Source organism: Sus scrofa, chromosome 1 (assembly GCF_054392235.1).
Source record: "Sus scrofa isolate SSC_HxYL_T2T_F1_AM1 chromosome 1, Sscrofa_HxYL_maternal_Yorkshire_Landrace_v2.0, whole genome shotgun sequence".
Lineage (NCBI taxonomy): Eukaryota > Metazoa > Chordata > Mammalia > Artiodactyla > Suidae > Sus > Sus scrofa.
Window position 1 is genome coordinate 72,635,328 of NC_139383.1, and position 13,364 is coordinate 72,648,691.

The 13,364-nt window shown below is 35.0% G+C and overlaps 1 protein-coding gene across 17 annotated transcripts in view; it reads right to left on the reverse strand.

Moving 5' to 3' along the window:
* ATG5 (autophagy related 5) overlaps positions 1–13,364 on the reverse strand; it is a 234,153-nt gene that overhangs the window by 179,395 nt on the left and 41,394 nt on the right. For all 17 annotated transcript variants that reach the window (XR_014833090.1, XR_014833114.1, XR_014833525.1 and 14 more), the window contains one exon: positions 11,416–11,578. Coding sequence is in view for 12 of the 17 variants with exons in the window: in XM_085004864.1 (XP_084860990.1) it covers positions 11,416–11,578 (163 nt within the window). In the remaining 5 variants the exon portion in view is untranslated. The remainder of the gene's footprint in view (positions 1–11,415; positions 11,579–13,364) is intronic.

Consider the following 13,364-nt stretch of genomic DNA (forward strand, 5'->3'; position numbering starts at 1 on the left):
AAATCAGCAACATGAAAAGGCAACTTACTGAATGAGAGAAAATATTTACAAATCATGTATCTGATAAGGGGTTAATATCCAAAATATACAAAGCACTCATACAACCCAATAACAAAAAATCCCTCAAATAATCCAATTTAAAAAATGGGCAGAAGATCTAAATAGACATTTTTGAAGAAGACGGCCAACAGGGAGACAAAAAGTGCTCAACATCACTAATAATCAGGGAAAAGCAAACCACAACTACAATGAAGTACCACCTCACACTTGCTACAATGGCTGTTATCAAAACGACAAGATAAGTGTGGCAAGGATGTGGAGAGAAGGAAACCCTGTGTACTGTGGAATATAAACAGGTACAGCCACTATTTTAGTTATTTTTAGTTATTTTATGACTGGAAGTATATAAAGTATATACCAGGGTGACTATGCTTCATAATAATGTACTGCATATGTGAGAGTTGCTAAAAGAGCAGATCTTAAAAGTTCTCTTCACAAGAAAAAGCAATTTTTTAGTAACTATGTAAAATGACAGATGTTAACTAGACTTACTGCGGTGGTGATCACTTTGCTATATATATGAATATTAAATCATTATGCTGTACACCTCTATCATGCTCTATGTCAATTATACCTAAATTATCAGCCATAAAAAGAATGAAATGCTATTGGCGGCAAACATGAATGGACCTAGAGATTATCATACTGAATGAGGTAAGTCAGACAGAGAAAGACAAATATCATATGATTATCACTTATATGTGAATCTAATAAAAATGATACAGAACTTATCTATAAAACAGAAATTCACAGATTTCAAAACCAATCTATGGTTACCACAGGTGAAACCATTAGCAGAAGTGAAGAATTGGGAAAGTGGGACTAACATATCCACACTACTGTATAAAAGAGATGATAAATGAGAATCTACTGTTTAGCACAGGAGAATCTACTCAAAAGATCTGTAGTAACTTATACAGGAAAAATGAAAGGATATAAGTTTATGTATGGCTAATTCCCTTTGCTGTACACCTGAAACTAATACAACATTGTAAGTCAACGATACTCCAATAAATTTCTTTAAAAATATGGCTTACACAAAAGTGATAGTAGGCTAGGAAGCATAAATTTTTTTAAAGTCTTTTAATGGGACCAAAAATACATAAAAGATAAGGCAGGTAGTCTTTTTTATTGTAGATGATTTGAAATTTTATTTAAAATGACATTACAAACTAAACCTTTGTATTCCTGCAACACTGGAGTTCACTAGAAGTATTTTCAAGTACTGATCAGAGTTTAGACTTAAGTATAAATCTAGTCTCATAGATTTATGTATTTATCAACTGAATCTCATATATAAAAATGTATTCTCTACCACTGATTACCTCTGGGACGTATGACCATTCACTGTTACTAATGGACTCTTTTCAAAAAACTTATGTTAGTATAATTTGTAGTATATTATGAAATAACTGTCTAAATGTTTTCATCAAGTTTTATTATCTATAATGTTCAATGCCAAGTATACCCAAAGCACTGTAAATTATTACCAAATTTATTTATTCATTCAAATCATGTAATTTCAAAGAGCAATCTTTCTCCAGAAGCCAAACTAAGTATCTTTATGGCTTTATATTAAAACACAAATACATAAACTTTTTATATTTCCATCCTTATTTCTAATTACAGAAAGCAGAATACCAAGAGACTGATTTTAAAACATGTAATATATAATAAAATGCTTGTTTGCGCCACAGTGAAACATTATTGAATGCTTAAGCAGCTTACAAATTTGCTTTAAGCAAATTTATCACAAAGTTGTAGATTCTTGAATGCCACACACACACAGCTTCAGACTGAACTCATTACCTTACTGTATTGCAGACAAAATAATAACGGAAATGACTAACTCAGCAGTCGTACGCAGAAAAAATGCACACCACAGTTGAGTGGATATAAAGAATTGTCAAACATCTGGAATATATAGGATTGCTCCATATTCACTGCCTTGTATCACTGGGACATTAACTCTCATATCCTTCAAGATGAAATAATAGAGGGCACTTACTGAAAAAGTAAATGAGTATGAAATTAGAAGCTGCAGCATTTGATTCAAATCTGTTAAGCCTTTTTCATCTATTGACACACACTCACAATACTTAATTCTATCAACACCTAGCTCAATGCATCTCCACGTGAATGTCTTAGGGACATTTTAGTTATTTCATATCACAGTATAAAGCACCACCACCCACCTAGCTACCCAAGTCAGAACCCAGGAATGATTCTTTGTTTTACCCTAATCTTAACTATAATCTAACAATAGAATCTGTCAATTCAACTTCCAAAATAAATCTCAGACTTGCTGACTTTTTTCCATCTCTACCACTGCCACCCAAACGGATCTATTACTACACACGCTCCACTCCCACTCTCGACTCCCTCTATACCATTCTCCATTCGGCAACTACAATAGTCTTCCATTATATTCTGCATCTCATTACTCTCTTGCTTAAAAATCCTTTTAAGGCTTCCCACTGCACTTAAGAGTCCCAAGATTGTTTTCCTCGACTTTAAGGCCCTGTATCACCCATCTCCCACCCATCTTTCTAACCTTGTCTCATGTCACTCTTCCTCCTGGATCAGTGGACAAGACACACACTATACTTTTTGTTTCTTAAAACGTACAAACTCCTTTTTGCTTCATGTTCTTTAAATATGCCATTCCCTAATGTTACTAATTCCCCCTCATCTTTAAGATTTCAACTTAAATACCATCTTCTCAAACCGGTGTTCCATCACTACCTTAATAAAAACAGCTCAGTTTCTTGATGATCTCTAGTCTAAGCACTTTATTTATTCCTTTCAAAATATAGTGTAAGATTACTACCAAAAAGATGCTTTCTGTCACACAAGACTTAGAAAAAGAACAAGATAACAGAAAAGTGACACTTTTGCTAAGACTGTTTTGTAAGCAGTGAGACTAAACTACAGATTCTGGTCTCACAGATAGAGGGGAAATATGACAAGCGCACTAGAGGAGAGGGTATCCTGGGGGGAAAGCTTATGTTACCTAGAACTTTCGGTGAAAGTTACAAATAGGATGTTTTCCCCCACCTCAGAGCCTTTGCCCTTGCTGTTCCCTCTGCCTAGGGAGGTATTATTAACCACAGATAAATGCATGGTCCTGCTTCAGGTCTTCATTTAATGTCACCCAATCAGTGAGGCCTTCTGTGACCACCTGATTAAAAACAGCGATGCCCTCTCCCAACCCAGCCCTTTCTCATCTTTCCCTGCCTTTTCTCTCATTGCATTCATCACCATATGGCACATCAGGTAGTTTACTCTTACATATATACTTACCATCTATCTTCCTTATTATAATTTAAGCTGCACAAGGGCGGGAAATTCAGTCTATTTTGTTCACTACTTTATCTCTAGTATGTACTCAATAACTACCAGTTCAATGAATTAATATCAAAAGGACAACCATAAAAGTTGAACCAGGTTATAACAGCAATGTGATGGTTAATTTTAGGTGTCAACTTGACTCGCCATGGATGCCTAGATTTCTGCGTGTGCCTGTGAGGGTGTTTTGGAATGAGATTAGCATTTGAATACGTGGAACTGAGAGAGACTGCCCACCACAACGTGAAGAGGCATCATCCAATCAGTTGAGAACTTGAAGAGAAGAAAACAAAAGGTGGAGCAAATACCAATCTGCCACCTCTTCTCCTGCTCTGTTGCTTGAGCTGAGACATTTCATCTTTTTCTACCACTGGACTGGATGTACACCAGCAGCTCTCTTGGTTCTCAGGCCTTGGGACTTGGGCTGAATTATACCACTGACTTTCTTGAGTCTTCAGTTTGCAGAGGGCAGATTGTGGGACTTCTAAGCCTCCAAAAGCACATGAGCAAATTTCACTTAATAAATCTCCTTATGTATACATATATTGATTCTATTTCTCTGGAGAGTCCTGACCAGTAAAAGGGACAGGTAAGAAGACTGGCAGGAAGGTCAACATCAAGCACAAGACGATGCTTATCTTTTAAAAAGGGCAAAACAAGACAAGCTTTATAAACCATGTTTGGCAAAGAAAGAAGGAACACATGGAGAACATTATTGGGAAAGATGGTATCATTACATTAAGAGATGACAGAGAGAAAACTCAACTATTCAACTTCTATTTAGCTTTCGTTTTCTCCAACAAATGATTTTTCAAAGTAATGTGAAAACAGCTAAAATAAAAATGATGCAGCAACAGGCTCAGACATGACAGCGAGAACTCTGCTTTAAATTAATGTAAACCTTCAGATAAAGAGAAATAACTTCAGAGGGCATTAAAAGAACTTAAAGAGCATTACAAAACCAATGCCAATAATCTTACGAAACAATGGAAAATGAAAGAGGTGCCTGAGGTCAACAGACAGGCAAATGTTTCAACCTAAAAATATGAATGGATTTTATCAACCAGTAAGCCTGATGTCAAAGTTTTAAAATGTTTTTGAGCATTCAGAAAGTCAAATAGTAATTAGTAGAAATCAGCATAAATTTTTAAGTATGTATGGTATCAAAGTGACCTATATTTCCTTTTATGATAATATTAAGGGCCTGAGTATCAAAAAATTGATTTATATTTTATGTTACAATATAAAAAAGATCTCCTTCTGGATATGTATAAGCTAAATCAGTATAGTTAGGCACAATCAATTGTTTCTGGAACATATGGGAACCATGACAGTTCTCATTCTATTACCCATAATATTCAAACAAATACTAAGTCCCAGCAAGTCCACATTTCAAATATTTCTCAAAGCTGTCCACTTCTTTCTACTCTCAAGACTGCCCCGCAGTCTGAAAAATTCATCTACCAAACTTGGTCTTTTGATTCCATATCTGTTCCCTGTAAAATTCATTAACCATACAGCAGTAAAAGAGACGTCTTAAAAAAGAAAATCTAATTCTGTTATATTCCTGCTTATAGTCTTTCAGTGGTCCCCTATTTATTCCATCTCACTCCCTGGAAATTAAGTTCAATATTAAAATGTCCTATTAGATAGACTCTGAATAGACAGGGTGCTCTTCCTGACTTGGAGTGTTATCTACTTGCCACTCAGTCTTGATCACCATGCTCTATTAAAAAGAGCCTTCTTAAAGCTCCCAGGGTTCATTAAGCTCTTTTCTGCTTCTCAGCCTAATGATCATCCCCTATGCCTGAAATACTTTTATCACAACCACACTGCTCTCTGTCTCTTCCTCTACTCAAGTTATAAATTGTTTTATAAATTGCTTAAAGGCAATCTGTTTAATGTCTGCCTCTGCAAACTCTGAGGGAAGGATCACAGCCGTCAACCTCACCCCAGCATCCCCTATGCCTAGCACAGTGCCCGGCATTTGTCAGGTTCCTGTGATTGGCTCATCCATACTACCAGGATCTGGGCATGACTCTCCTATAATAATGCTGTTTCTAAGACTTGATTAAATATCAGAGTAATAAAATCTGTGAAGTACATAAACCTATGAGCAGTATTTGTGGCACTGGATTAAAGAATATCCATAGACTCAAAGTGAAAGGGGGTGAGAACAGATGAACCAAGACTGACCATGTACTGACAAGTGTTGAGGCTGGGTGATAGGTACATGGAGGGTCATTAACACTATTTTCTCTCCTCTTATTTATAAATGTGACCCCAGCATTCTCATGACTGAGAGGAATCCAAATTTTTCTAAAGAAAAACAGGAAGGTTACCAAATAGTCACCTTTCACTGAGACGAAAGGTTCAAGAAAAGTACTTACACGTCCTAATAACAGTTGTACTTAGGAATCTCCTTCTACTCCACCTCCACATAAGAACTCTGTGAGAACATCACAGAAATGGAAGCTTCAAGATACAGAGTTAAGCCCCAAAAGCTCTGGTTTTTCTGTTTTAATAGTTTTTCTATGACATCATACTTATTTCTGGGAAGTTATCTTCTACCTAAGCGTTGCTTAAAAGGTCCAGAAAGGGAAGGAAAGAAAAGAGGGAGAGAGGACGAAAAAGAGAAAATAATGATTCTTCCAAGAAATCGTCTGGAATCATTTAGGAATAGCTGATCATCAGGATTCAGGTGTTAAGTGGTTATCACTGACTGCACAGTCCTTGAATTGGAGTCTTGTGAGGTATCACCACTTTCACATTTATAATGAAACTCTGGCTTAGAGAGAAAAGTGATCTGACATGCCACACAACCAACAGGGGATAAGCAAAGTAAAAATCAGGTCCAATGCTCCATCTCAGATCAACAGATTTTCAGTCCAATACTTACACTGCTAGATGCAACTGAGAAAAACAAAGCAATGCAATCACAACTCAACTGCCTCTATCATACAAGTCTCGAAGAACCACTGTGTTTCTTTTACATCACCTGGCAAACAAAAGTATTTTCAAAATATTATGACTTACTATAAAAATCACCTTTAGCTAATCACTATTTCCTTTTAAAAACTAGTTTTAAGTTTAAAATTTACTTAGCTCAAAAGGATTAACCATACTTAGAAACAAAGCAAAGTTTCAACATATTTAGGAGTCAAAACTTGCATATGGAATTCATTTGATGCCATCTTTTGTTTTCTAGCAAACCCCAAAAACCAAAGCAGAAAACTAAGTCATGTTGGAATATTTTTTAAAGATTTCCTCAAATCCCTAGCTTATAAGAAAAAAGGCCTGACATTTAATAGAAAATAGACTGCAGATATAGTGACGAGTGCCTCCTAAATAATAAAAATGCTACTTTCTTTTCTTTTTTTGTGGTCATTAACTCTATTTTACAGAGAGGGTAAAAACTTTTATATCTAAAATGAAAACCCATAAAAAATACTGAAAGGCACAGTATGTCTTAAATGAGTTTTCTTGGTTTCAAAAGCTTTTCTTATTCCTCTTTCACAGAGACCTGAAAAATTAAAATTAGCATTTGAAAGTATTCAAAAGTTGTTTAAATCATGTACTTGTTAGGCTGTACAGGTGCAGTACTGAATGAAATAAATTTATCATCTGTTTTGTCTCAATTCTGACCAATTTACAATTATACTAACCGAGAGGAGAAAAATCTTTGTTCTCACAAATTAATAAGACTTTCTTTTGGATGGAAAAATTCTTAAACATAAAATCCACTTTCATAATTAAAATTTTAAAAGGCACTTCCCCTATTTATAATAATATTAAACTATTTATAAAAAACTATTAATATTATTTCCTTGTATTAGAAAGGGTTAAAATAAAGGAGTCATTCAGTCAATACTTACTTTGTCCACTCTATGCCTAAGACTATACTAGGTGCCGGGATACAGAAAATGCAAGATATACTCTAACCAAGAGAAATTTATATTCTAGCAGAATACATAAACTACATAAACTATACCAGAATGTGAAACATGAGAGTAAAAATGCATATGAATGGACAAGGAATCATGGCAGCATGAAAACATAAACAGTCCTGCCTCCACCTGGCTGTAAGCTTCATGAAAACAGAATCCACGTTTGGTCTATCACTGCTGTACGATCACTAGCTCCTAGCACAGTGCCAGACAGGCACATGTTAGATGTTCAATAAATATTTCGTTAGCTAAAAAAAAAAAGGAAGAAAGAAAGAGGGAAAGATTAACTTAGAGGGTAATAACAGAGATGAGCGTTGAAACATAAGTAAGAGTTAAAGAGACAAAAAAGGAGGAAAAGGTTATTCTAGGCAGAAGGAACAGAATGAACGACCACAACTACCTTTCTGTAGGTAACACAAATTTTCTTAATGTAGGTGACATTCAATATTTTGCCCCAAACCATATTTTCTACCAAAATCTTCACCCAGCTAAAGATTTCCTAAATGAACATTTCAATTTTAAAAGGTAGAAAATATACTATCAAGGTCTTCACAGGACACATGTAGGATTTTGACTGTGTGAACTCAATCATCACCAGTACAAATAAAACAAAACATAACAGTTACAAAAATAATTTACAGGTATAAATGAAAATGGAATAGTCTATTTGAACTACATACTTTTTAAAGTTGGATTTAATGAAACAATTTGAAAAGTAATTTAATAAAATTAATAGGAAAAAAGGATTTTTACACCAAAGAGTTGCAATGAAGGCAGTTATTAGACTAAATTTGATACATTTAAGCTATACCAAGTTCTGAATGTGTGACATTGTGAGTCATACTTTATTAGACCTATGATAAATACAAGCTGTTGGTTTAATCAACCTTCTATAGACAGGTTGGCAAATGTTTTCTAAAAGGGTCAGAGATCAATATTTTAAGCTGTGGACTCCATGCTCTCTTTCACAACCATTTAACTCAGCTATTACAGCATGAAAGTAGCCATCGGTAATACATAAATGAATGACTGTGGCAGGGTTCTAATAAATCTTTAACTACAAAACAAAATAAATAAATAAATAAATAAATAAATAAAATTTAGGAGTTCCCGTCGTGGCTCAGCGGAAATGAATCTGAGTAGCACCCATGAGGACACAGGTTTGATCACTGGCCTCGCTCAGTGGGTTAAGGATCCAGCGTTGCTGCGACCTGTGGTGTAGGTTGCAGATGCAGCTCGGATCCCATACTGCTGTGGCTGGATGTAGGATGGCAGCTGAAGCTCTGATTCAACCCCTAGCCTGGGAACTTCCAGGTGCGGCCCTAAAAATCCAATAAATAAATAAATAAATAAACAAAAACAGGTGGCTGGCCCATGACCATAGTTTGCCAACTCTTGTTCTAGAGTTTCACTTTAACTTCTCAATATTCTTTTTATCGAGATAGCTTTACTTCCTTTCAGATACTTTCACATAAACTGTATTAGTGTTTTATTAAAGCTTCTAAAGAAATCTATAAGAAAACACAGCAGATATTCTCTTGTTTTGCAGGTATTAACACTGAAGCTAAAAGGGACTGAGTTGCCCTAAGAAGCTATGAAAAGAGCAAAGACTAAAAACCAGGCCTTTGCTGTTTTCACAACTCTTAACCATCACCCTCCCTATCTAATCTTCCAATGTCCCAACTGAAACAATGCAATCATTTATAGAATCTTCTGCTGTATCCCTGAGCTCTCTATAGCTGACTCACTACACTCAGAAGAGATTTCAAGAACACCTACTTAAAAGTCCATTTAATTATTAACTTAAATTATGAAGCTAAATTATTTTCAGATCCCTTCTCTCTTTAAAGGAATCCTATCTTCTTCAAAGCTATCTTTCTTGTTCACAAGCCTAAAATGTCACTTCACTTACAAACTGCCAGCAAGGAAAAGGAAAAGGTACATCTTCTTAAAGGTTTGTAAACTCTTTTAATCACTTAATGAGAATCTGTGTACTCAGTAACATAAATGAGACAAAAGGTCTGGTGTCTTCCTTTGCAAAGCTTGCAATCTAGTTGAGAAATAAAAGCGGTACAAATATGAAACTAAGGAGCAACTCCATGTAACTCAGATGAAATCTAAGAAACTTAAAAGAAATAAAAAATTTTAATTTGTAGGACACATTGTCATAAAATATGTACCTTATGTACTAATGAAGTCAAATATAATGCCCTATAGTTTGCATAATGAAAGTTTAATAAATACCAAATGATTACAAATACCTCTTTGATGTAGTAATAATATATTCCAAAAGATAAAACTGTATCACATTTTTTAAAAGTTACGGCTTTTTTTAAAGAGGGAAGAGGGGTTTTCTCTTTTATTCAAGCTGCTGCCATGAAAGAACAAATTATATCATACTAGCTTCTGGTCCAAAAACAGCTAACAAAAATGGACAAAATATAGGCAGTCCTTGCTTTGCATAGTAGTGCAGGACTGGAAAAGTGACCATGTAAGACGAAGTCATGCAAAGTGATCTCAGTAGTTAATGCAGAAAAGGATGACTGTGCTGTGATCTTTTAAAAAAATTGTCAAAACATTAAAAACTCTCTCTAATGTTTATGAATGAATAGGAAAATAAAGAAAAATAATATTTATTCAGTACATTGTATTTAATAGTACACTAAAACATTAGAAACATGGAGCATTAAAATGTTTTATTTGTTGAAATAATAAGCATAGTTTGAATTGTGCTTGCTTTCTTGACATTTATCTTACAAGCAAGCATCTTTTCTAAACCTTGGCAAATCGTCATACTCCTTTCTAAGTTTGGATCAACTTCCAACATGTTGTTTATACTTCAAATGTCATGAAATAGTTCTGTTCCTTTAATGCAATATTTTCTGCTAGCATTACTCCCTCTGAGATAACTTCATCCTTTTCATCACAACCACCTTCCTCATTTGTGTGGAAGAGTTTGCCCTAAGTTCCCATAGCTACAAATCTAAAGTCTTTCAAAAGGTGGTACTGTCAAGATTTCCAGAGTTGGCTATGTCTTCTATAATTCCATTATATTCTATTCAAATTTCACTTCCAGCATTATCACTTTTTGTTTCTTTGCTACACTTTCATCTTTCTTGGCCAATTCCCTTTCAATTACCCAATTTTACAAATGTTACATGGGCTTATCAATGGCTATAAGGAGGCAACACAACTGCATGCTTTGCTGTCTGTGAAGGAAGTAAATAACAGCTGCATAATGACAATTCACTCATTGACAGACACTGAAAGAAGTAATGTCACTGATCATGATACATATCTGCTGTTACATAATGACTGGACTGAGGAGCTAACAATAAAATTTGTACTTTATGTAATTATTCACAGTTAATATAGCGTGGCAAATGAAATTTTAGCTACACTGTTGGGGAACTGGCATTATGCAACTAAGTATGTTAAGTGAAATTCATACATATTTGACCCAGGCAGTGAGGACTGCCTGGACACAGGAATGTTTGAAGGTGCTGGAGGGCAATCAATGTGGGCAAGATTAAGGAGCTACGATGAGATGGAGATTAAGATTAAGCTCTAAGAGATGGAGAATACAGACGTAGGCTGCAGATTCCCCTCGGCTTCTTCCTTGAATGTATTTTCTAACTCTCATCCAGGAAAGAGTGAATCTGAGCACAGAGCAAGGCTCACAATTCTGAGAAAACAGACTGGAGTTGTATCCCACCCAGGCAGAGGTATTTTGATTCACACAGAGGGTATTCAGTTGCAATTCCAGAAGGACAATGACTAGGAGTGAGGGCACTTTTTCCAGAAGCTAAATACAGAATGTTTATACTATCCTATGTGATGAGCAAAGAATCTGGTCTAATGCTAGGGAATCCAGGAAGAGAGGGATGCTGGAAGGGTACAATATAAGGGCTGACCAGAGGTAGCTGCTCTGTGAAATTCTGTGCATAGAGGCTGAAATTTAAACTTGCACCACCAATTCTAAGATGTACACATTCACAGGATTATAGCTACTTCATACTTCATAAAGCGGCACTATGAAATTAAACACTGCTATATTTACCATTTTGTAAACCCATCCAGAGTTGCTTGTGATCTTTTTTCTGCATTTCATTGATTACTTGACTTTTGTGCTTTAAAGCATCAGCTTCTTTCACACAAGACATGAAATGAGCTTCAATTACATCCTTTGATGGACAGTGCAGAAGGTCCTTTTCTGGAAAACTCTATCAAAGAGAAAAAAAAACACACATGAAACAGGTACCTAGGTTACAAAATTAGCTTCTTAAAGAACTGTTATCTTCCTCACTTTTGCAATATTTTAAGTAAACCACATCTTACCTTCATAATAATGAGATTTCAGTGTAACTCCCAATACTTTAAAAAATTAACTTAAAAATCTTTAGCTATCTGGCATATTTTGTACTTTATCCAGATCTTTATGTGATATGGTATGTGTTTACACAAGATGAAAAAAGAGAAATTAAAGGATGGCTTTCAACTGACCATACCTAGTATTGGCAAGAATGTAGATGGAAAGATAAAATGGTGCAACCACTGTGGCAAACAGTTTGGTAGTTTAAAAGAGCAAATGAAACCTACCATCTGATCCTGTCATTCTACAACTAGATATTTACTTAAAAGAAATAAAAGCATATGTCCACACATGAATGTTCATGGCAGCTTTATTTGTAGCAGTAAAAACACAGGAAACAATCTAAATGTCAAAAGGTAAACATAAATAAATTGCGGTATAAACTCATCAAAGTGTACACTTTTAACATGTATAATTTGCTATAGGTCAATTACAGCATAAAAAAGCTGTTAAAATGCAAGGTCAAATAGCTATATTTACATCCTATACTGCCACTGAATCTTTTAAGCAGTTGAGGTGATGATCATTGGACAAATAAGCAATTATGTAAATGATATAACTAATGCACTTTTCACCAAAAAAGGGGAAAAGTCAATAATAAATAGAAAACTCTAATTGAACACTTAGTATGTGACACTATACTAAAACTTTTAATATGTATCATATAACTTAATCTTCACAACTACCCTTGAGGTAAACACTGTTGTTACTGCTATTTTACAGGTTAAAAAAAAATAAATAAATAAAGCTCAGGGAATGGACAGAATTGTAAAGCTTGCAAGGATTAGTCTGACTCAAAAAAGAGTCCCAGCTCTTAACCACTATGCAATACCACTTCCTCCCTAAGACCCAAGTATGTACTTAATGATTATATTCAAACATTACCTTACAAAAAAAGACACTGTTCTATTAAGTTCTTTAATAAAAACTTAGTCACATAATAATGGTAGGAAAATAGCATTCACTTACATAGCCTTCTCATGTTATGGTATAAATGGACAACGTCCAATTATCCAAGTCATGGAAGGTTCCTGAATGACTGGGAAATTCACTGTAATGCCCTATTACCAAAGGAAAAGGCACTTGATTACCTTTGGCTATTACCTAAAGTTTATTTTTAAAATGTAAATGATCAGTCATACCTCCTTCTATTCTTGGTCTCAGTTTCTGCTGAGTAAAAGGTCAGCCACCATATAACTACCCATTGGTCACAGTTACCTAGAGCAGAAGGAAACAGCTGAGACAATCAAATTGTCTCTCTAGGTACAAAGGGATCCCAGACTCATGATGCTCTTGAACTAGAAGTCATAAAAAATTAAGATGGATACTTTCAAACAACGCACACAAAAGCAAAGAAGAGAAGAAATAAAACATTTCATAAAAATGAAAAGGCAAAAAGAGAGTATGAGGGATAGCAACAAAGGTGAGATGACAAGGCAGCAGAGAAAACAGCCCCTGCCTTAATCAGCTTTATAATTGCAGACTTTGCTTTGATTCAGCTAGACTGAGGGGATCTGTGCTGGCTTTCTGACCAGAACAAAGAATTAAGTGTGTATCATGTCAATTCTATTAGTCAAATGGATTAGTATTATGACAGCTATTTTTATTTAAGAAATTTCCACTTTGTTATATTTGAT